At 48.9% G+C, this 24,785-nt stretch overlaps 2 protein-coding genes across 2 annotated transcripts in view; one reads left to right on the top strand and one right to left on the bottom strand.

Annotated features, from left to right (window-relative positions):
- The window catches only part of LOC309351653 (cadherin-related family member 5-like), a gene marked incomplete at both ends in the record, with an annotated part of 44,224 nt that extends 38,605 nt beyond the window's left edge, over positions 1-5,619 (top strand). Inside the window, one exon of the mRNA XM_081879439.1 lies at positions 4,744-5,619. Coding sequence (XP_081735565.1) covers positions 4,744-5,619 — 876 coding nt within the window. The remainder of the gene's footprint in view (positions 1-4,743) is intronic.
- A 4,610-nt stretch (positions 5,620-10,229) lies between these two features.
- LOC309351906 (alpha-N-acetylneuraminide alpha-2,8-sialyltransferase-like) lies at positions 10,230-23,664 on the bottom strand. The gene is given in 9 exon segments (XM_081880089.1): positions 10,230-11,852; positions 13,308-13,397; positions 14,276-14,388; positions 15,606-15,747; positions 15,870-16,022; positions 17,850-17,930; positions 18,823-18,937; positions 23,511-23,549; positions 23,552-23,664. Coding segments are annotated over 9 exon segments (1,224 nt in total). The 5' UTR covers positions 23,619-23,664; the 3' UTR covers positions 10,230-11,428.
- Positions 23,665-24,785: the final 1,121 nt, after the last annotated feature.

Raw genomic sequence — 24,785 nt, 5'->3', positions numbered from 1 at the left:
CCTTGCTGTGGTTCTCTGCACATGCTCGTTCTCAAACCTTGACCTTCTCTTTCTCTCTCTCTCTCGTTCTCTCTCCCCTGTCTGTCGCTCTCGGCTCGCCCTGCCACCCGACAGAGCTTAAAATGGTTCCAGCCGGTGAGTGTCCAGATGGGAGGGGAAGGGGGGGAGGGCAAGCGGGGGGGAGAGACCCCACCCTACCCCTGCCACCCAGCACCTCCGCAATGGCTGCACCTACCAAGGGATGCTGTTGGCGCTGTGGATTAAAGCACAGAGCCTAGGACTTGCTGATCAGAAGGTCGGCGGTTCGAATCCCCACGACGGGGTGAGCTCCCGTTGCTCGGTCCCTGCTCCTGCCAACCTAGCAGTTCGAAAGCACGTCAAAGTGCAAATAGGTACCGCTCTGGCGGGAAGGTAAACGGCGTTTCCGTGCGCTGCTCTGGTTCGCCAGAAGCAGCTTAGTCCTGCTGGCCACATGACCCAGAAGCTGTATGCCGGCTCCCTCAGCCAATAAAGCGAGATGAGCGCCGCAACCCCAGAGTCGGTCATGACTGGACCTAATGGTCAGGGGTCCTTTTATCTTTACTATCAACCGGTCAACACAGTTTTGCAAGGCAATTTCCCAATATACAAAGGACCTTTGCATGTTACTTTTGCAGATGTTAGCATTTTAAAGCACACTGTGGTCTAAACCACTGAGCCTCTTGGGCTTGCCGATCAGAAAGTCGGTGGTTCGAATCCCCATGACGGGGTGAGCTCCCGTTGCTCAGTCCCTGCACCTGCCAACCTAGCAGTTCGAAAGCACAAAGTGCAAGTAGATAAATAGGTACCGCTCCGGTGTGAAAGTAAATGGCGTTTCCGTGTGCTGGTCTGGTTCGCGAGAAGCGGCTTAGTCATGCTGGTCACATGACCCAGAAGCTGTACGCCGGCTCCCTTGGCCAATAAAGCGAGATGAGCGCTGCAACCCCAGAGTCAGCCATGACTGGACCTAACAGTCAGGGGTCCCTTTACCTTTACCTCATTCCAAACTGATGCCCAGGGATAACTGTGTCAGGAGTTCAGGCTACACTCGAGCAGGACCCTGGCAGAGACACATGCCCGACTGGCATGTTCTCTCCCTCCTGGTCGATCATTCGGGAGCTTCATAAGTTTTCTTCAGCCCGAACATCACAGTGACCGATGCCAACTGACACCAGCACACTTAGGGATCCACAGAGTTTGCGCAGTTGCGTAACAGACCTCAGCAACTCAGCATGTTGGCTAATAGACTTTATTTACATATAAACACACATGGAGCACTGCAACATCCTGTCTTCATGTCAAAGACAAAAATCCCATGACTGCAATCATGGATCAGGAATTCTAATAAAATGGACCACACTCGCGATTCTGACATTCATGGCTAGCAGCCTCAAACAACGCAGAGGAAGCCGATGTTCTCAGAATTGTAGAGTTGGAAGGGACCCCCAAGGGCCATCTAGTCCAACCCCCTGCGAGGCAGGAATCGCAGCTAAAGAATCCCGGATGGAGAGTTACTGAACAGAATCACTATGTGCCAATTGGGGGGAAAGGAGAAGGACTATTTGTTGGATGCCTTAGCAGGCATAGCCAAACTTGGCCCTTCAGCTGTTTTGGGACTACAATTCCCATCATCCCTGACCACCGGTCCTCTTAGCTAGGGATGATGTGAGTTGTAGTCCCAAAACAGCTAGAGGGCCGAGTGTGGCCACGCCTGCCTTAGAGGCTTAAGGGAAGGAGCATGAAGAGGGTGGGTGGCCCCATAGGAAAGGGGGAGGAGAGGGGAGCAGATCTGGGTGACACAGGCCAAAGACAGGGGTCCTCCAAGCCTTAATGAAGGTCAGCAGTGTGGCACAGTGGTTAGACTCTTGGACTAGAACCTGGGAGAGACCAGGGTTTGAATTTCTACTCAGCCACAAAGCTCATGGGGTGACCATGGGCCCGTCACCACCTCTCTCGGCCTAACCTCCTTCCCTCGCAGGGTTGTTGTGATGCTAAGGTAATACAGTGGTGCCCCGCAAGACGAATGCCTCGAAAGACGAAAAACTCGCTAGACGAAAGAGTTTTCCGTTTTTTGAGGTGCTTCGCAAGACGAATTTCCCTATGGGCTTGCTTTGCAAGACGAAACGTCTTGCGAGTTCTTGCGAGTTTGTTTCCTTTTTCTTAAAGCCGCTAATCCGCTAAGCGGCTAATAGCCGTGCTTCGCAAGACGAAAAAACCGCAAGAACTCGCAAGACCCGACGAAAATTTATCCCAGTGGAGGCTTCTTCTGTGCCACCAGTGGATTAGGCCAAAGAAGATGTGACTGGGAGGGAGGTGGGGAGCCCATAACAAAGAGCGAGCCGGCAGTAAACTCCATGTTTATTAGCAAAAACACAATCTTCACAGACTTGGTGGAATGCAAGGAATGCAACAGCTCAACCCCGGCAGATCTTACCCCATGGATATTGGCAAAGCTGAAAGTCCCCACCTCCCCACAGCCGCCAATATCTCCTCCTCTCCAGGGCTTTCCCCAAGCAATCAGAGACTGTGCCTGCATGCAAACAGCCTCTCCTCCGCCCTCTTCACCCCTCTCCTGGTTCTGTGAGACCAGGGAGAAGGAGAGCTTGTTGCAGCAGCAGCAAGAAGAGATATCCACGACTCTTCACCAGCTGGACTCATCTCTGCCTCTTGGCATCCCTCCTCTCCTGATTCAGCTTCTACCTCTGATTCCAGACTTCTCTCTGCACAGACTCTTCCCGCCCACTATGCCCTGTTACCTTTCCAGATTCTGAAACCTCCTCTTCCCAGGCTTCTCCCTCTGGCCACTCATCACCAACCCCTGGGCTCCGAACCTTCCGTGGGAATGTTTAGGGATGCGGGGGAGGATATATTGTCTAAGATATCCTATCCCAGCTTGTATTTACAAGTTCAACAAAATCAGCAGAGTTAACATTCCCCCTTTTTAAAACCACACGCACAGCAGATAGCTTGCCCTGACTTGTTAGAGTCTCTGTAAATATTTCCTGGTATTTTCCCCGTTTGTTGTTGTTGTTGTTTAGTTGTTTAGTCATGTTCAACTCTTCGTGACCTCCTGGACCAGAGCACGCCAGGCACTCCTGTCTTCCACTGCCTCCCGCAGTTTGGTCAAACTCATGTTGGTCTCTTGGAGAACACTGTCCAACTATCTCATCCTCTGTCGTCCCCTTCTCCTTGTGCCCTCCATCTTTCCCAACATCAGGGTCTTTTCCAGGTAGTCTTCTCTTCTCATGAGGTGACCAAAGTCTTGGAGCCTCAGCTTCAGGATCCGTCCTTCCAGTGAGCACTCAGGGCTGATTTCCTTCAGAATGGAGAGGTTTGATCTTCTTGCAGTTCATGGGATTCTCAAGAGTCTCCTCCAGCACCAGAACTCAAAAGCATCCATTCTTCGGCGATCAGCCTTCTTTATGGTCCAGCTCTCACTTCCATACATCACTACTGGGAAAACCATAGCTTTTACAATACGGAATCCCTCCTAAAATATGAAGCTACGCAGTCTTCTGTAAAGTATAAAATGTTTACTCACAAGTAATCATCTGTTCACACAAAGGTTCCCAGAAGGCAGACTTAAAAGGTTAGAACATACAGTGGTACCTCGGGTTAAGTACTTAATTCGTTCCAGAGGTCCGTTCTTAACCTGAAACTGTTCTTAACCTGAAGCATCACTTTAGCTAATGGGGCCTCCCGCTGCCGCTATGCTGCCAGAGCACGATTTCTGTTTTCATCCTGAAGCAAAGTTAACCCGAGGTACTATTTCTGGGTTAGCGGAGTCTATAATCTGAATCGTATGTAACGCGAGGTACCACTCTAGTTTAAATGTGGTGACTATCTCCTTATAGGAGAAAGAAAGCCTCCCCTTTTCTTCTCTTGGCCTGGAGCTAAGGGTACATTTTAGTAGTGCTGTTGTTAAGATGGCATCAATAGAGACAAGAGAGACAAGATGGTCGCCAGCCTGTGGTTCTGCTTCATTTCTACATCAGGAGAGGCCGTGTCTATCTCAAGTTACACGTAGGAAATTTAGTCTCAGTCTTGGAAAGCAGGAAGTTCCGGCTGGAGGACTGAGACAACCTTCATGTCTACTCTAGCAATGTTGTGTTTGACTGCACCTGATTCTTACATCCCACACCTTCTTCCCCTGGTGGCTCCCCATTTGGTACCTCCCACCATTCCTCTGCCCCCAACCCATCCATGACACCCCAGGAATTTGTTTTCAGGGGGAGGGGGTTGCCTCCAATAAGCATGGGGTAACCAGCCACAGCATGGCCTGGGCATGGATAGTTCAGTTGGTTAGAGCGTGGTGCTGATACAAAGCTCGGTTGTCGACCGCAATCCGTTCTGAAAGCCCGTTCCGACTTCCGAAACGTTCGGCAACTTCTGATTGGTTGCAAGAGCTTCTTGCGGTCAAGAGGAAGCCGTGTCGGATGTTCGGGTTCTGAAAAACGTTCGAAAACCGGAGCATTTACTTCCGGGTTTTCAGCGTTTGGGAGCCGAGATGTTCGAAAACGGAGCCGTTTGGGAACCGCCAAGGTTGCAGGTTCAGTCTTCGTACAGGACAGCTGCATATTCCTGCATTTCAGGGGGTTGGACTGGATGATCTTCAGGGTCCCTTCTATGAAGCACCCTGAGATGAAAGCCCCCAACGCCAGGTCCTGCCATCTTGCCTGGTCGCCCTCTCCTAATGGGACCCTTTCCCTTTCTGCCCTTCTACAGGTCAATGCTGGAAAGGCCTCGCCGCACCCCGATAACGTCTACTTCCAGAACGAGGGGTACAGCGACCTTGGCGACGAGGCGCCCAAGACGTACGGAGGCCAGGCGGCCCTGAACTCCAAGCTGGATTCGGTGAGGAGCGGGAAAGGCCTGCCCATTGGTGACGCACCGCTGGCCAACTCGGTGCCCAAGGGCAGTGCGGCCCCCAAGAAGCCCGAGGAAGAAGAGGAGGCCAAGACGGCTCTCGTCAACGGAAAGGCCCTCGAGCAATGCCCCTCTCTCTGCCTGGAAGACGAGGCCTTGCCCAAAGCTGCGGAGCGGGCGGTGGAAATGCGGGCGGTGGAAGACGAGGACGAGGAAGATGAGGAAGACGAGGCTACCCTCTTCCCTGTGGGCAGTGAGGAGAACCAGTTCGGAGACACCACAGGAGGACCCGAGGAAGAACAGCGCTCCGAGGGCGGTCCACAGCAAGGGGGAGAGTCGGTGCCAGAAGGCAAGATGGCTGCCAACGGGGGCCCAAGCCACGTGGAGCCCGCTCCTCAGAGCCCCACTGCTGACAGGAACTGTGAGGGTGGCAGAGGGGCTGGGGAGCACCCTGAGTCCCCCAGCGAAAGCATGGACGCATCCCAGGATGTTCCCTGTGGCACTGCCGCTCCAGGGGCCACAGAGCCCAGCGACGCAACCCCGGTCCCCAAGGAAACAGTCCCCCCACTGCTGAAGCTGGAAGAGCTGCCCACAGAGGATGAGGACGACGATGGGGAGGAGACGCCGAAGGCCACGTCGCCGACTTATCGAGACCCCCTGGCTCCTCTGCCTGTCAGCGACGTCAGGATGCCCGCCACGCTTTTGCAACTTCTGGAAGATTCCATCGAGTGCTAGCCTGCGTCTCGCTGCCCCACCCCGAGCGCGGCCTGCTCGGCCAGGGCGGAGGGAGGGAGGACAGTGGACGGTGTAGAGACAATCTCCTTTCACTGAGGCGAGCGTAACGGGGCAACCGTAGCTCCGGGCATTGGTTTGTGCTGAGCGGGCAGACTGGGAGGTGGGTCTTCCCCTGGATCCCGGGGCTCGTGCCAACATTGCGGGGCTCCTTTCCTCAGCTCTGTCTGCCGTGCGCACAAAGGCATTTTATTTCCTCGAATGGGGCGTTGCTGACTCTTTAAACCCCCGATAGACACGATAGGTTCCCCCCGTAAGTTGCGGTCGGCCAGGCAGCCCACCAAGGTGACCAGCTTCTGCTCAGGGTCTACCAACTGGGGAGGGGGGGAATGCTTTGGCCTGGGGGTGGGTGGGCGGGGGGCGCGTATTCCCTTCTCAGCAGCTTCCCTGGCTGGACAAAGAGGAGTGGGGAACCCCCAAGGGAGGAAAGCTCAGAGCAGAGGAGAGGGCAGAGGGAGGAGGTGCTAGATGATGCAGAGGCAACAGGCTTTAGTGAGCAGGAAGAGCAGATGACAGACTCTGAAGGTGGAGCAGAGGTGGGGGGTCAAGAGGCTGCTGAAGAATCCAGGCAGTCTCCCTCTCCGGCTGCAAAAAGCTCCCCTCTCTTCTGGTCTCTGAGAGCGCACAAAGTAATGAGAGGAGCATGAACAGAGAGCAGAGGTGTGCAGATGAGACAGTTTGGGAAACATCTGGGAGAGGAGTCAGCCTTCGAGAGGGTGGAAGGCATGGACCTTCAGTCCTGGCAACTGCTCACCTACTGGGGAGCGTTGCTGAGTTGTACGTTCATTTCCTGGAATAAAAAGACAACTTTACTGACAACAGAGCTCTGCCTCTTTTGTGCCAACTTGAGTCTGTCTCCGGCCCTGATAGCCAGATGTTCTGGACAGCAACAACTGTCATCAGCCCCAGCCAACGCCCAGCTGGGTCGTCCGAAAACATCTGGAGGGCAACAGGTTGGCTAAGGATGCTGTAGAAGCTCTCCCGACGTCACGCCATGCGTGAGCTGTCGATTCTCATCCCAAAACACCCCCAGTGGGATGCCCTCGGGGTGTTGCTGGACTCCCTCTCCCATCAGCCCCAGACAGCGTGGCTGATGGCCAGGGAAGATGGAAACTGTAGTCCAGCAGCACCCAAAGGGCACCATCTTAGATATCTCAGCAGGTGTCAGATCCTGAAGGAGAGCAAAAACGCCCGCGAAGCTGAAGGATGGAGAGGTTGATTGCCCCAAGGTGTGTCAGCAACGTGGACCACTTTTTGCAAGCAAGGCTCTCGGGCAAAGCAGCATCAAACCTCCCCTCACCTAGCCAGGAGCTCACCTGTGCTACTTCTGCAACTGCTCAGTCGAAGCCACATCCCTGGGGCTGGATGAGCATCCCGGGGAGTCTGGGGACACCCTGCCCCAGAAGGACCAAGGCCAAGGAAAGCCCAGGGCTACCCCAATCTCTCACCACCAGCCCTTCCTCTGTTGGTGGCTGTGCTGCAATATAACACTGAATGTATGATAGAAGCAACTGTTGTCTTGCTTGCGTCTTGGGTTGGTGAGTGCGAGTAAGCTGCATTCCTCACTCCAGAAGCTACATCTAAAGGAGGATCGGGACGGGTGGCCCGAGAGGACATCATGTTACAGAGGAGGAGGAGGAAGCCAATCCACGCCACCTCGTCCGTTTGTATTTTGAAATTAAAGAAAGCATTTTAAAATAAAAAAAATGCCAGATGATCTTTGTGTCCACCCGGGGGGAAGTTCTGGGACAGGGTTTGGCAGCGACATCCCAGAATTTTCTCAGGGTTGCAGCCAGCTCACGACTTGCAGAGTCCACAGGTGGTTTGTGTGTGTGTGTGTGTGTGTGTGTGTGTGTGTGTGTGTCATATGGAAGTTTTTAATCTTTGATGCATTGAAGTTTGATGCATTACTGTATTTTAATATTTTGTTGGGAGCCGCCCAGAGTGGCTGGGGTTAGATGATGGAACGACGACACGGCAACTCAGCAAAAATGTGCGGAAATCTGGTGCGGAAAGACCCAGTGCTTGCCTTTGCAGAAGCCATGCTGCAAAGTCCTTCAGCAAGACTTGTCCTTCACTAGGCTCGGTAGTTTCATTTACAATTTGCAGGTGTTAAGATGACTGACCTTAAATAAGTTGGCGTTCTTGTTATTAAATATACCAAGAAAAAAGCACACCAAGAACTCCGGCCAATGTAAGTTTCAATAGTGGGCGTGGTCCCTACTCACAATTCAATAGTCGATAGAAACAAGCTTTTCTGTGCGCACGTTGACCTACCCACACGTAGTTGTTTTCCTTGAGAAACGTAGAGAATAACAGGACATATTTATCTGAAAGTCCTCAAACTTCAAACTTAAAAATTAGCTGATGAAGGTGAATACATCGAAACAGGGCCCTGTCCTGGTTTCCAATCCATAACTGACTTCTGCTCAATGAAAGACCTACATTGGCTCCCAGTATGTTTCTGAGCACAATTCAAAGTGTTGGTGTTGACCTTGAAAGCCCTAAACGGCCTCCACCCCAATCGTTCTGCCCGGACGGTGAGGTCCAGCGCCGAGGGCCTTCTGGCAGTTCCCTCATTGCGAGAAGCAAAGCTACGGGGAACCAGGCAGAGGGCCTTCTCGGTAGTGGCACCTGCCCTGTGGAACGCCCTCCCATCAGATGTCAAAGAGATAAACAACTACCTGACATTCAGAAGACATCTTAAGGCAGCACTTTTCAGGGAAGTTTTTAATGTATGACATATTAGTGTATTTTTGGTCTTTGTGGAAGCCACCCAGAGTGGCTTGGGAAACCCAGCCAGATGGGCGGGGTACAAATAATATCGTATTTTTCGCTCAATAACACGCACCTGACCATAATACGCACATAGTTTTTAGAGGAGGAAAACAAGAAAAAAAAATTCTGAATGAAACAGTGGATGTATCATTTTTGTGCTTCATGCTGTGGCCACAGACATGTGATTTGACGGTGAGTTTGGGGTAGCCCAATGCAAAAATCCTGAGAATCCATGTGGATCTGTGCTTTGTAACCACGTTTTTGCACCATTGCAGCCCCAGGCAACAATGGGTGCGTGATTTTTTTGGTGCAGGCTGTAGCCATGGATATGCTATGTGATCTGATGTTGAATTTGGGGTGACCCTATGCAAAGATCCTGAGGATCCATGTGGATCCATGCTTTGTAACCACGTTTTTGCACCATTGCAGCCCCAGGCAACAGTGGGTGCGTGATTTTTTTGGTGCAGGCTGTAGCCATGGATATGCTATGTGATCTGATGGTGAATTTGGGGTGACCCTATGCAAAGATCCTGAGGATCCATGTGGATCCATGCTTTGTAACCACGTTTTTGCACCATTGCAGCCCCAGGCAATAGTGGGTGCGTGATTTTTTTGGTGCAGGCTGTAGCCATGGACATGCTATGTGATCTGATGGTGAATTTGGGGTGACCCAATGCAAAGATCCTGAGGATCCATGTGGATCCATGCTTTGTAACCACGTTTTAAGTGGGGAGGGAAGGAAAAACATAGAAGGGACAAGGAGCACGAGAGGGGTGTGCGGAGAAGCAGCTGGCTAAGAATGCAGGAGAGGGGTTTAACGGGAGGGAGGAAAGGAAGGCAAAAGTCCCACCCACCCACCCAAGCTAGCCCTCCCCCTCTCTCTCCCCCACCTGCATGTTTTCCAGCTGCCTGGAATGCTTCCTTGGATGCAGCAGCAGCAGCACCGGAGCACAGAGAGGAATTAGAAGGAAGGATGCTATCCTTTCCTTTCCCCTCTGCTTGCCAGGAGGGGAGGGGATTTCCTGCTCTTTGTTCCGTTTGAGCAAACAGCAACCGAAACAGAACAAGGTGGGCAGTAAGACCCTGAGGCAGAATGCAGGAAAGCAGCAGCTTCCTCTCTACAGCTTTCCCTCCTCCGCACGATATGATTTTTGCCTGATTTTTGCCCCTGCACTCGGGACAGTCGGCTCCAGGGACCACACATTCACTCAATAACACGCACAGACATTTCCCCTTACTTTTTAGGAGAAAAAATCTGCGTGTTATAGAGGGAAAAATACGGTAAATTATTATTATTATTATTATTATTATTATTATTATTATTATTATTATTGAAACTGAGTCTCCATCTTCAAGCTGATAAATCATAAGGATCAACATTCTTGTCGAGTGAAAAGGAGAAAATCTTTGTAACGAATTATTGTCTTATACATACCTCTTTGAGTTTGAGTTTGTAATCTCTGTTAGAGTTTGTAATCTCTATTTGAGTTTGTAATCTTTATTAGAATACATACATTTGAACGGATTAGTTTTTGTTTCTATCGACTATTGAATTGTGAGTAGGGACCCCTCCCACTATGGAAACTTACACTGGCCTGAATTCTTGGTGTGCTTTTTTCTTAAGATGACTGACCTGCCACTTCCTCTATAAGTCCCCCTCTTGACTCTAGTGGGGAAGCTGAACAAAGACCTTTGCAGACTCCAGCTGAGGCTTCGGGAGTTTAATGAAGACTTAGGTTCTATGCAAGCTGAGTTGCTGTTGGGGAAAGCAGAGCTGCGCTTGTATCAAGTTTTATTTCAGAACCTCTCTGATTTCTCTTTACACTTGTTTCTGAAGATCTGAACAGACATGAACCTGGGCCCTGCGGCCTCAGCGGAACACATGAAAAAGCATTCAGTTGTAAAACAACAACTAACAACACAGTAAAAGTAGGATTGGCGTGGAAGGAAAGCAGGTTGGGGATAAGACTGCCTATTGCTCCGCTATCAATCTGGAAAGTGTCTTTCTGCTTCCCTCGCAAGGGCAACTTTCTGCCCAGGCATCCAGCAATGCGCTTTGATGTGCTCCAAAACTAACCGAGTAGTTTCCCAAAGAGCTGAGATGAAGAAGGCAGCGCAATGGCCAGTTCCTGCTCTCCGCCGCAGACATCCCACAAACACAACAAACGCCAACGAAACCAAGAAACTCTACCAGGGGAAATCGTCACTTCCGGTGATGGTGGTTGAAGCTGCTTCCTGGCTTCCAAATCTTTAGGAGCAGCCGGAATAAGTGGCTGAGGTTTGAACGCCCTTGCACTGCAGAAAAAGCTTGGGGGGTTCCTTGTACCCCCATTTCTGCGGCTGGGAGACTGTCCCCTTCAGGAATGCACCAACGACCTCCCTTATCCGGGGACAGGGAAACCTCCGTTTGCGTGGCCCCGCAGCTAGCCACCCCTACCCATTTGGCCCATGAGACCATTTTGACCACTTGCGGCAAAGGCAGAGGGCCAAGAACAGGGAAAGAAGACGCAGCTTGGTCGAAAGGGGGCTTTGCAAGCCCTGACAACCAGCTGGTTCTCTGGACTGAAGGGCTAAGTTATGGGGATGGGTCCTAGATGTCCACTGCTCAACGCTTATTTCTGGGGTGCAGGGACGCACGTCCACCTCCAACTCTTCATTCAGGCTGTTCACAGAACTCTACTCTCAGAAAAAGAGCAGGGGAACAACGTTAGCCTTCTGAAAGGACCCCCTTTCCCACATTTCAGGAGACTCTGGTAGTACTAAAAAACCCTGTTCCTCCTCTAGAAGTCCGTGAGGTCCCTCCAAACGGTATCACCGGACTCCAGTTCCCATCATCCCTGGTGGAAGATGGGAGATGGAGTGCAGCAACACCGAAAGCTTCTCCAAAATGGCTTGCCCACGCCGGAGCTGAAGTCTGCGAGGAAACGCAACCTCCTCCTTACCCCAGAGAGAGAGAGAGAGATTTCCCTGTTCCTCACTGACATTTGCCCAGCCGCAGTCTCAGGATGCCCTGCAGGTACATCTTCAGGTAGCAGGAGAACTCACTGGGCCTGATGCGCACCTGGGTGTGGCGCGGGAAGGGCTGGCCGCTCAGGCCGTGCGCGAAGGGCCAGAACCCGTAGAGAGTGATGCGCTGGCAGAGCTCCAGAGCCAGGCTGACGAGGGCGAAGTTGGGCGAGAGGCACTCAGGCTGGAAGCCCTCGCGACTCCAGTAGCTCCCCAGGGCGTCCAGGTACTGGGGGTTCAAGAATGAGGCCCGCTGCAGCACGTCTGGGTCCTCCAGCGGGTGCAGAGGGGGGTTCCTGGTGCGGCTTTGGAGGGTGGGAAGGACGAGGAGGAGGGAATCCCGGTAGGGGCGCAGGGCATCCGCAAGACGCTTCCGCTGGGAGCCCTGGTACCTGTGGGTGGAGGAAAGGAGAAGGAAGCTGCCTTCAGAAAACAAGTAACACATGTGTGGGGATACAAAATAATAATACAGTGGTACCTCGGGTTATGGAGGGACACGGGTGGCGCTGTGGGTTAAACCACAGAGCCTAGGACTTGCCGATCAGAAGGTTGGCGGTTCGAATCCCTGTGACGGGGTGAGCTCCCGTTGCTCGGTCCCTGCTCCTGCCAACCTAGCAGTTCAAAAGCACCTCAAAGTGCAAGGAGATAAATAGGTACCGCTCCGGAGGGAAGGTGAACGGTGTTTCCGTGAGCTGCTCTGGTTCGCCAGAAGCGGCTTAGTCATGCTGGCCACATGACCCAGAAGCTGTACGCCGGCTCCCTCGGCCAATAAAGCAAGATGAGCGCCGCAACCCCAGAGTCGGCCATGACTGGACCTAATGGTCGGGGGTCTCTTTACCTTTACCTTGGGTTACAGACACTTCAGGTGATAGACGCTTCACATTACAGACTCCGCTAACCCAGAAATACGCACGCCAGCAGTGGGAGGCCCCATTAGCTAAAGTGGTACCTCAGGTTAAGAACAGTTTCAGGTTAAGAACGGACCTCCAGAACGAATTAAGTTCTTAACCCGAGGTACCACTGTAATAGTAATAATAATAATAATAATAATTTATTTATACCTCTCCCATCTGGCTGGATTTCCCCAGCCACTCTGGCTGGCTCCCAACAGAATATTAAAAACATGATAAATACATCAAACGTTAAAAACTTCCCTAAACAGGGCTGCCTTCAGATGTCTTCAAAAAGTCAAGATATTTGTTTATTTCCTTGACATCTGGTGGGAGGGCATTCCACAGGGCAGGCGCCACCACTGAGAAGGCCCTCTGCCTGGTTCCCTGTAACCTCACTTCTCACAGGGAGGGAACCGCCAGAAGGCCCTCGGTGCTGGATCTCAGCGTCCGGGCAGAATGATGGGGGTGGAGACGCTCCTTCAGGTATACTGGACCAAGGCCGTTTCCACACCAGGTACCACCTGACCTTGCTATGCCACTGAGTCCAACATGGCCCTGATAAATAAAATGGCTCTTCTGATGTGCTGAGACCCCTTTCGCTGGTGCACAGAAGCCCTTTTTCGGCCATCATTTATGCACAAGGCCCTTTTTAAATAATTAAATCATGAGCTTGTATTGAACAGCATTAGCTGTTTCTTGAGCTGCTTGGTTTTGCGCTATTCATATGCTGTTGTGTGTTGGTTGTTTTTTTTTAACATTTTGCTGATTTTTAAATGCTTTGCTTTTCTGGTGAGCTACACTGAGCTCAGTGTCGCTCTTGGGAGAGCAGGCCAGTATCAGTTTGGACCTAATTTGGAGTGAGGCAGCTGCTCAGCGTCGCCAACTGCACCTGCTCCCCAAATGGACAAGACGTCTCGGCATGCCACCCCCCCTCCGGCCCCCCACTCCTCTTACTTAGAGTCCAGGCTGCTGAGGTTCAAGGCCACCAGACTCGTCTTGGACCCCACATCTTCCGAGGAATTCCTGGCTGGAGGCAAACTGAACCTAGATTGCAAGAGGAGAGGGTGAAATGGAAGAGGAAATCAAAGTCTGCGTCAGCTCTCAGATAAACACTCTCCTATTTATTTATTTCATAAAATGTAGGAGATACGCTGTTCCACCTTCCCGATATTTAGCTGTTATAATCTTAGTATAAGGTTACCAGCCGTCCCCATTTCCCGGGGACAGTCCCGGGATTTACAAATCAGTTCCCCTGACAAAATCCTATTATTTCTACTGAAGTTGAAAAGCGCCCCCTGGATTTATTGAAAAAAATCTGGTAACCTTATCTTAGCAGCAGGTTGAACGTTATTTTTGCATCATTTTCCAGAATAGTGCCTTACGTTCCAGGGGTGTTCCCAAGATGGCATCGTAACATATCAAGGAGGGATGCGGGTGGCGCTGTGGGTTAAACCACAGAGCCTAGGACTTGCCAATCAGAAGGTCGGTGGTTCGAATCCCCACGACGGGGCGAGCTCCTGTTGCTCGATCTCAGCTCCTACCAACCTAGCAGTTCGAAAGCACGGCAAAGTGCAAGTAGATAAATAGGCAGAAGCAGCTTAGTCCTGCTGGCCACATGACCCGGAAGCTGTACGCCGGCTCCCTCGGCCAATAAAGCGAGATGAGCGCCACAACCCCAGAGTCGGCCACGGGGATTCGAACCGCCGACCTTCTGATCGGCAAGTCCTAGGCTCTGTGGTTTAACCCACAGAGCCACCCACGTCCCAAAACACCCTGGTAGGCTGGCCTAAACAATATTTTGGCCCAAAGGGTACTACAGCAAAGGCCCTTGGCCTGATCTCAATCGGCAGGGTGTTCCCAAGTGTAGTAAGGAACATTCCCCCTACCTCAAGGGCTCTGAATCACTCTCAAAGAAGAGTTACCTGATTACGAAGTCTGCCTGGTCGATCTCTTTCCCGCAGCGGCTTCTCTGCAGGATCCCGCCATTGCCCACCACGGCGCAATGCTCGTACTGAACTTCCGAGAAGGTGGATGTCTGGAGGTTTCGAGGGGAAAGGGAGAGATTTCGAAACATCTGTGTCTTAAAACGTTTTCAGAATCGACGTGCGAAAGAAACGCTGGGTTTTGTACGCAGGAGTGTGGCCCTGGGCACCCCTGTGTCCGCCGGGGGTTGGGGGGGAGGGCAGCTTGACCAAAGGCTGATTCCACCCTGGGAGACCCCAAGGGTATGTTATAAGAATTCTAAGGTCTCAAATATAGAAGAAATATTCATAAATGCACACACATCTAAATATAAGAACCATGTGTCTGAAATAGTACGGAAGAGCAATTCTGAAGCCATTTTGAGCTCCTTGCCAAGGAAGGGAATTATAATAATACAGTGGTCCCTTGGTTCTCAAACTTAATCCGTTCCGGAAGTCTGTTCCAAAACCAAAGCATTCCGAAACCAAGGTGTGCTTTCCCATAGAAAGTAATGCAAAACGGATTAATCCCTTCCAGACTTTTAAAAACAACCCTTAAAACAGCCATTTAACAAGGATTTTACGATCTAACGAGACCATTGATCCATAAAATGAAAGCAATAAACAGTGTACTGCAGTCACACTATCGATCAATCAGTCAGTTGTGGAACTGGGTTCCACGCAGTCAAACAGACACAAAGAGCCGCAAAAACGCAAAATAAATAGCAAAAACCTCGGCGTAACACTCAAAACAGAAGTGTGGCGTTCAAAACGGAGAACGTCCAACTTCCAAAAAAAGTTCACAAACCAGAACACTTGCTTCCAGGTTTGCAGTGTTTGCATTCCAAGTTGTTTGAGTACCAAGGCGTTTGAGAACCAGGGTACCACTGTAGTAGTGGTAATAATAATAATAATAATAATAATAATAATAATAATAATAATAATTTATTTATACCCCGCCCATCTGGCTGGGCTTCCCCAGCCACTCTGGGCAGCTTTCAACCAAATGTTAAAATACAGTAATGCATCAAACATTAAAAGCTTCCCTAAACAGGGCTGCCTTCAGATGTCTTCTAAAAGTCTGGTCGTTGTTTTTCTCTTTGACATCTGGTGGGAGGGAGTTCCACAGGGCAGGTGCCACCACTGAGAAGGCCCTCTGCCTGATTCCCTGTAACTTGGCTTCTCGCAGGGAGGGACCTCAGCGTCTGGGCAGAACGGTGGGGGTGGGGACGCTCCTTCAGGTATACAACAACAACCACAACCACAACAACAACAACAGTCTTCCCAGCACCTCAGGGAGCAGGTCCACCAGCTCAGGTGTCACGGGCACTTTTGGTCCATCCTTCCCAAAGACGATGTTTGATCCCAGAGGGGTGTTTTCCTTGGTCAGGATGAGCAAGGAGGAAGCGTTGCAACAGTGCCCCAGTTCTGCCCTGCAAAGGGAAGGGAAGGCAGGTTAGGGATACGCCGGCAATGGCAGGTGGTCCGCACACACCCTCACCTGTCGCCTCCAAGGGCATCTTGCTGATCAGGTGAGTAGGAAGGGTATTTTTACCTGTACTGGGCCACAACTGCCGCATCCGGGTCCCACTGGCATTCCTCCATGAGCAGCACATGTTCCAAGATATTCTTGTCCTCAGTCCAGATATCCCACTTCTTGACGGCACGGATCCTTTTCTGATTCCTGGACGTCTTGCGGTACTGGAAGCTGCCACCGGGAGAGAAAGAGAGAAGAAGATCAAAGGCTCTCACGCAGCAGGACTTCGCTTTCTGGTCAGGGCTGTGTGGAATTGCACCTGGTACCTGGTGGGTGTGCTTGTTTAATAAAATTAATACTACTACTACTAATGATAATAATATTTTTCGAAAAGGTTATGCAAGATGGCTGCAAAATACAGTGCTACCAGACAGGATCGGATGGCAATATGCACAGACAATGCACATTTGCACATCACAGCCAAACGCAAACAGACATGAAATGAAACGAGGGCAAATAAACCGCAGGTAGGCGAATGTGTGGAAGGTAGAGACTGGAACTTGTATTTTGTTTTGTTTTGTTGTTTGTTCATTTATTTATTAAATGAGCATGTTGCCCTTTATCTGTAAACCTTGGGGCAGTTCACAGCATTCTATCACCTATCTATCTATCTATCTATCTATCTATCTATCTATCTATCTATCTATCATCTAAATCTATCTATCATATCTATCTACTATCTATCTATCTATCTATCTATCTATCTATCTATCTATCTATCTATCATCTATCTATCTATCCTCTATCTCTATCATCTAATCTATCATCTATCTATCTATTTATCAATCATATCTATCTATCATCTATCTACTATCTGTCATATCTATCATCAATCTACTATCTATCTATCATCTATCTATCTATCTATCTATCTATCTATCTATCTATCTATATCTATCTATCTATCTATCTATCTATCTATCTATCTATCTATCTATCATCTATCTATTTATCGGTCATATCTATCTATCATCTATCTATCTATCGGTCATATCTATCTATCATCTATCTACTATATCTATCTATCTATCTATCTATCTATCTATCTATCTATCTATCTATCTATCATCTATCTATCTCTATCTATCTATCATCTATCTATCTATCTATCTATCTATCTATCTATCATCTATCTATCTATCTATCTATCTATCTATCTATATCTATCTACCTATATCATCTATCATCTATCTATCTATCTATCTATCTATCTATCATCTATCTACTATATCTATCTATCTATCTATCTATCTATCTATCTATCTATCTATCTATCATCTATATCTATCATATCATATCATATCATATCATATCATATCATATCATATCATCTATCATCTATCTATCTACTATCTATCTACTATTTATCTATCATCTATCTATCTATCTATCTATCTATCTATCTATCTATCTATCATCTATCTATCTATCACCTATCTATCATCTATCACCTATCTATCATCTATCTCCTATCATCTGTCTGTCTGTCTATAACTATCTATCTATCTATCTATCTATCTATCTATCTATCATCTATCTATCTATCTATCTATCTATCTATCTATCTATCTATCATCTATCTCTATCTCTATCTCTATCATCTATCTATCTATCATCTATCTATCTATCTAATCTATCATCTCTCTATGGATATTACATGATAAAAACAAAAACAAACCAATAAGCCCCCTCCCCCAAACACATATAAAAGGGGAATAAGATGTTAATCAGCCCAAGGTCTGGTTGAAAATGAACAATTTCACCTGGCCCCTAAAGATATGTAATGCTGGGAATTGTAGTATGGGGGGCGCCGGCTTGGTGAAGGCTTAGATGGAGAGAAGGTAGAGAGGCGGTGAAGTTTTGGGAGCCGCGGGCAGGAATTTGAGATGGGACCAGAAAAGTGATGGTAGCGGAGGTGGATTTTGGGTCACAAGCCGGAAGAAGCCCCCGAGTCAATGTGACCTCTAGCACTGGCCACTGACCTGTGTCAATACTCACTTTCCGAAGAAGAGGTTCTTAGATTCCAGCAGCCAAATCAGTTCCTGGCATTCCTTCTGCTCTTGTATTTGAGCCCATTCTCTGGAAAAGGAAGCCGCAGGCAGAAATAATAATAATTTATTATTTGTACCCGGCCCATCTGGCTGGGTTTCCCCAGCCACTCTGGGCGGCTTCCAACAAAGAACAAAAATACACTAAAATGTCACACATTAAAAATTTCCCTGAACAGGGCTGCTTTCAGATGTCTTCTGAATGTCAGGTAGTTGTTTATCTCTTTGACACCCGATGGGAGGGTGTTGCACAGGGCGGGTGCCACTACCAAGAAGGCCCTCTGCCTGGTTCCCTGTAGCTTTCCTTTTCTCAATGAGGGAACCGCCAGAAGGCCCTTGGAGCTGGACCTCAGTGTCCGGGCAGAACGATGGGGGTGGAGACGCTCCTTCAGGTCTACTGGACCGAGGCCGTTTAGGGCTTTCAAGGTCAGCACCAACACTTTGAATTGTGCTCGGAAACGTACTGGGAGCCAATGCACATCTTTCAAGACACGTGTTATGTGGTCTCAGCGGCCGCTCCCAGTCCCCAGTCTAGCTGCCGCATTCTGGATTAGTTGTAGTTTCCGGGTCACCTTCAAAGATAGCCCCACAAAGAGCACATTGCAGTAGTCCAAGCGGGAGATAACCAGAGCATGCACCACTCTGGCAAGACAGTGCGCAGGCAGGGAGGGTCTCATCCTGTGCACCAGATGGAGCTGGCAGACAGCCGCCCTGGACACAGAACTGACCTGCGCCTCCATGGACAGCTGTGGGTCCAAAATGACTCCCAGGCTGCACACTCAATTTTAACTCAAGAGCTATTGCTGCAATCTGCTCCGATTGTATATTTTACCCTTATGAACGCTGTTTTTATGGTGTTATGTTATGCGAGCTGGTCTTTGACCGTGATAAATTATCTAATTATTTAATCCTTGGAAACTTACCTTGCTCTATGCAGCAGCAAGAGGGCCACCCCCAGGAAAAGAAACAAGCAGACTGGTCCCAGCGCCAGGGACCATTTCCGGGGCAGGCAGTTCAAGGACATGATGGCACGAACCGCTGGCACCAAGAGAAATAATAATAATAATAATTTATTATTTATATCCCGCCCATCTGGCTGGGTTTCCCCAGCCACTCTGGGCGGCTTCCAACAGAATATTAAAATACACTAGAAACAAGCCTGTTTATTTTTTATTTTTTTAAAAAGTTTTTATTGTTAAAATAGTTCATCATTAATACACATATATTACAGAAATACAAGCATACAAACATACATTTCATACAATCCTTAAAAGTGTTCAAACATACTTACACTCAATCCCACAAATAATTTCTTTTTCCCATCACCATCCCTCACTCCTCACCCCACCTTTGTGTTAGACTTCCAATCTACTCAATTGCAATTTCTTTCCACTTCTATTACTTTCTTTCACACACCTTTAGCCTAATTTCATACTTCTTTTTCTATTACACATTGTTATCCTGAGGACTCAAAGCACAGTTTTCAGTTTAATTTAATTCACATGGTCCTGGTCACTGGCCCCAGTACCAAATGTTACCCTTGCAGAAGCAATAGATCCATCTGTCCCTCCACCCCTTTGACCATTCCGGTTGCCTCCTTTTCTCTCCCTTTCGCTGACCCGCAGAGCCAGACCTCCTCCCTCTATCCTACACCACAGCTGAGGAGCGCTATATGGACCTACCAGACGAGCACCTGCCTGAGCTGGACTCTCTGCCGCCCCTTGAGCCACTGGCCTTGACGGACATCCACCACTACCAGCGGGAGCCCAGCGAGTCCGACTTCCCGCCGCCGGGACCAGCGAGATCCAGCGCAGCCAGCGCAGAGGAGAGGATACGGCGGCTGGAGGAGCTGGTGGACGGGCTGGGGACGATGCTGGACATGGTTAAAGAGCAGGTGAGGGAAGCTCGGATCCCACCATGCAGAATTTTAGAGTTCGGGAGGGGGACCCAGCGGTCATCTAGTCTAACCCCGGCTCCACAGGAATTATGTGACAGCAGCATTTTTGCCATATGTCCATTCATCATCACCACCATCATCATAAACTTTATTGCGCTAGCCAAAGGCCATGGCATCATTCACAAAGGGAACAATAAGAAAAGCAACAGCAATAATAATAATAATAATAATAATAATAATAATAATTTATTATTTATACCCCACCCATCTGGCTGGGTTTCCCCAGCCACTCTGGGCGGCTTCCAACCAAATATTAAAATACATTAGAAACAAGGCTATTTAGTCTGGGGAACGGAGGACAGAGCAGGGGCACAAGAAAACTGCAGAGAAAATATTGTTATTATTATTATTTTCAGATAATTCTAAATTGAGTTTTCCATATTTAATCACATTTTATTACCTAAATCTATCACCTTAAGGATTGCTCAAACAGAGCATCGACTTCCTTGCCTCCCTCTTTCTGACTTCCAAACATCTTTTAATAAATTCTTAGCATTTCTATAACCACTTTTCCCCTTCTTTTAACATTTCACCTCATTATATGTAAAGTAGCTCCTTGTTTTAACATCACAAAACATTTCAGCTCAAACCTAGAAACGTTTTCAAACGTCTACAATTTTGAAAACTGCAGAGGAAATATCACGTCTCGCCGCAAGCCTCGTTTAATTGAAAATAAAATTAAAAAGGGGGACTAGGCGGAGAACGGGTTCTGCTGAGGACCGATGGTGACAGGATGGGCAATTGCCTGGCTGAATAAAAATGGCCAGCAAATGTAAGTAGATAATATCAGCAGGCCCGTATGTAATTTAAATTATAAAACTATTACCGTATTTTTTGCTCTGTAAGACTCACTTTTCCCCTCCTAAAAAGTAAGGGGAAATGTGTGTGCGTCTTATGGAGCAAATGCAGGCTGCGCAGCTATCCCAGAAGCCAGAACAGCAAGAGGGATTACTGCTTTCACTGCGCAGCGATCCCTCTTGCTGTTCTGGCTTCTGAGATTCAGAATTTTTTTTTCTTGTTTTCCTTCTCCAAAAACTAGGTGCGTCTTGTGGTCTGGTGCGTCTTATAGAGCGAAAAATACGGTAATGGCCTGCGCAATGTAAAATCACTAGTCCTGTGTCCACTTCTGAGCACCACAATTTTAGAAGGATATTCACAAGCTGGAAGTTGTGCAAGGCCAAGATCAGCAAACTTTTTCAGCAGGGGGCCGGTCCACTGTCCCTCAGACCTTGTGGGGGGGCGCACTATACTTTGGAAAAAAATAAAAATGAACGAATTCCTATACCCCACAAATAACCCAGAGATGCATTTTAAATAAAAGGACACATTCTTCTCATGTAAAAACACGCTGATTCCCGGACTGTCCAGGGGCCGGATTGAGAAGGCGATTGGGCCGGATCCGGCCCCCGGGGCCTTAGGTTGCCTACTTGTTATGTACTGAGTTGAACAGGCTCCAAAATCCAGAATGCAGCAGTCTGATTGGTCTGCAGGAGCCACCCAATCCAGCTCCAGATGGAAGTGAATCCGCAACCTGATTGGCCGACAGGAGAATCCCGGAATTAGCCAATCACATGGGGCCCATTGTGTAAATAATGTACAGTGGTGCCCCGCAAGACGAATGCCTCGCAAGACGGAAAACCCGCTAGATGAAAGGGTTTTCCGTTTTGGAGTCGCTTCGCAAAACAAATTTCCTATGGGCTTGCTTTGCAAGACGAAAATGTCTTGCGAGTTCCTGCGGGTTCCCCCCCCTTTCTCTAAGCCGATAAGCCGCTAAAAACCACTAAAAGCCGCTAATAGCGCTAATCTGCTAAGCCGTCAATGGGCTTGCTTCGCAAGACGAAAAAACCGCTAGACGAAGAGACTCGCGGAACGGATTAATTTTGTCTTGCGAGGCACCACTGTATATAAAGCAGACATTTTGGGGAAACTGCATTCCTCACTACTATGAGCTGAATAAAGAGTATGAAACCCACACTCGACTCAGAGTATATTTCACTACTCGTGGCCAAGATGGTGAAGGATCTGGAAACCGAGCCTGATGAGGAACGGTTGAAGGAGTCGGGGGTGTTTAGCCTGGAGAAGCAGAGACTAAGATGAGATATGGGAGCCATCTTCCAATATCTTCAGGGCTTTCACGTGGAAAAAGCTTGTTTTCTCCTGCTCCGGAGGGTAGGACTCGAACCCATTACAGTATTATGATCCGTTTTGAAAGGCTAATCTGCTAAAGCAAAATGGGAGCAAAGGAAAGCAGGGTGTGTTTTTTGTAAACCGCTCCGAGGTCTTCTGACGACGCAGCGGCGTGCAAATCTGGTTCAATAACAACGATAAATTCATCCAAATCGATTTAACGACCTTTCATAGAATCATAGAATCATAGAGTTGGACGAGACCACAAGGGCCATCGAGTCCAACCCCCTGCCAAGCAGGAAACACCATCAGAGCACTCCTGACATATGGTTGTCAAGCCTCTGCTTAAAGACCTCCAAAGAAGGAGACTCCACCACACTCCTGGGCAGCAAATTCCACTGTCAAACAGCTCTTACTGTCAGGAAGTTCTTCCTAATGTTTAGGTGGAATCTTCTTTCTTGTAGTTTGGAACCATTGCTCCGTGTCCGCTTCTCTGGAGCAGCAGAAAACAACCTTTCTCCCTCCTCTATGTGACATCCTTTTATATATTTGAACATGGCTATCATATCACCCCTTAACCTCCTCTTCTCCAGGCTAAACATGCCCAGCTCCCTTAGCCGTTCCTCATAAGGCATCGTTTCCAGGCCTTTGACCATTTTGGTTGCCCTCCTCTGGACACGTTCCAGTTTGTCAGTGTCCTTCTTGAACTGTGGTGCCCAGAACTGGACACAGTACTCCAGGTGAGGTCTGACCAGAGCAGAATACAGTGGCACTATTACTTCCCTTGATCTAGATGCTATACTCCTTTGATGAATTAAGCCTCCCTCTGCAACCCCGCACCCTCCTACAATGGTTACGGGTGCACAGAGGGTCACCCATTTCTCTGTCTAACCCACCTCACAGGGTCGTCATAGGCATAACTCGGAGAGAGGGAGTACTGCCTAGGCCACCTTGAGATTCCGGGAGGAAAATAATAATAATAATAATAATAATAATAATAATAATAATAAATTTTTATTTATACCCCGCCCTTCCGGGTTCAAAAACAGGGCTCAGGGTGCTAACAACAAATCTAAAACACTTTAAAACTCTTAATTATAAAAGCAGCATAAAATACAGTATTAAAACATGAATAACTATAAAATTCAAAAATTCAATTAGAGCTAGCTGGTGGGATTTAAATGCAATAAAAGCGATGGAGGTGCAGGCAGGCGGCTAAATTTAGCAAACAGGAAAACCCCTCCTGTTCCTGTTTCTTTATTCCCCCCCCCAAAAATTTATTATTTTTCCAAATTTATAGCAAACATAAAAGAAAAAACATTACATTACAAAATATTTATATAAAAAGAAACAAGCAGACAAACATTTATCTTAACTGTATTTCTTTTGGGAATGGGGGAACAAAAAAACCCAAGCTTTTTTAGTTTTTGCTAAGAAATAGAGATGAATGGAGCAGGGTGCGCCATTTGAACCCAGGACCGAGCAAAAGAGTTCCAGCCATCCCTCCGCCTGCCCCATTTTACGTACCACCAGCCCAAGGAGATGCTTGGGGGCTGCCTGCCCCACTGGGGGTGCCTTCCCCTTGTGTGGAGCTGAGCAGGTCCCCCCCAGTTCTTCCTGGCCCAATCCCCACATGCAGAAACCCTAACAAGGGAGAAGTGGAGCCCTCAGAGGTCAGAGCCAAAATGGGCTCAGCCAGGCCTGTCCCCTGGGATCTTATACCAAGCAGCCGGCCAATCAGGGACCCCCAAGAGCAGCCGTGTCCTTCTGGCCGACCAATGGGCCGCTAGCGTGCTGCTGGGGGGCGTGGCCTGCAGTGGGTTCTGGGCGTAGCTCTCATTTGAACGGCGTGGCTCCCTTTCCTCCCCCCCAAACAACTGCAAAGAATCATGGGAACTGTAGTTGCGGACGCCCGACTCAGAACTACGTTTCACGGCACCCTAGAAACTAGGCTTCCCAGGATCCTTTGCGGGGGGAAATGCACTTTCGGTGCATGGTGTGTTTGTTTGGCGTGGGAAGATAATAATAATAATAATTTATTATTTATACCCTGCCCATCTGGCTGGGCCTCCCCAGCCACTCTGGGTGGCTTCCAACAGAACACTAAAATACAATAGTCTATTAAACATTAAAAGCTTCTCTAAAGAGGGCTGCCTTCATATGTCTTCTAAATGTCAGGTAGTTGTTCTTCTCTTTGACATCTGGAGGGAGAGCGTTCCACAGGGCGGGAGCCACCACCAAGAAGGCCCTCTGCCTGGTTCCCTGCAACTTGGCTTCTCGCAGTGAGGGAACCGCCAGAAGGCCCTTGGAGTTGGACCTCAGTGTCCGGGCAGAACGATGGGGGTGGAGATGATCCTTCAGGTATACTGGGCCGAGGCCGTTTAAAGGCTTTAAAGGTCAGCACCAACACTCTGAATTGTGCTCGGAAACATATTGGGAGCCAATGCATATCTCTTAGGACCCGTGTTATATGGTCTTGGCAGCCGCTCCCAGTCACCAGTCTAGCTGCTGCATTCTGGATTAGTTGCAGTTTCCGGGTCACCTTCAAAGGTAGCCCCACATAGAGCGTATTGCAGTAGTCCAAGCGAGAGATAACCAGAGCATGCACCACTCTGGCAAGACAGTGTGCAGGCAGGGAGGGTCTCATCCTGCGTACCAGATGGAGCTGGCAGACAGCTGCCCTGGACACAGAATTAACCTGCGCCTCCATGGACAGCTGTGAGTCCAAAATGACTCCCAGGCTGCACACCTGGTCCTAGTGCCCATTTGCCATGTCCATTCTGTGGCTTGCAACCGAATATT

The sequence above is a fragment of the Podarcis erhardii genome (assembly GCF_964252035.2).
Source record: "Podarcis erhardii genome assembly, chromosome: 10".
NCBI classification, from domain to species: Eukaryota; Metazoa; Chordata; class Lepidosauria; order Squamata; family Lacertidae; genus Podarcis; species Podarcis erhardii.
This window is presented reverse-complemented; position numbering and strand designations above follow the sequence as displayed.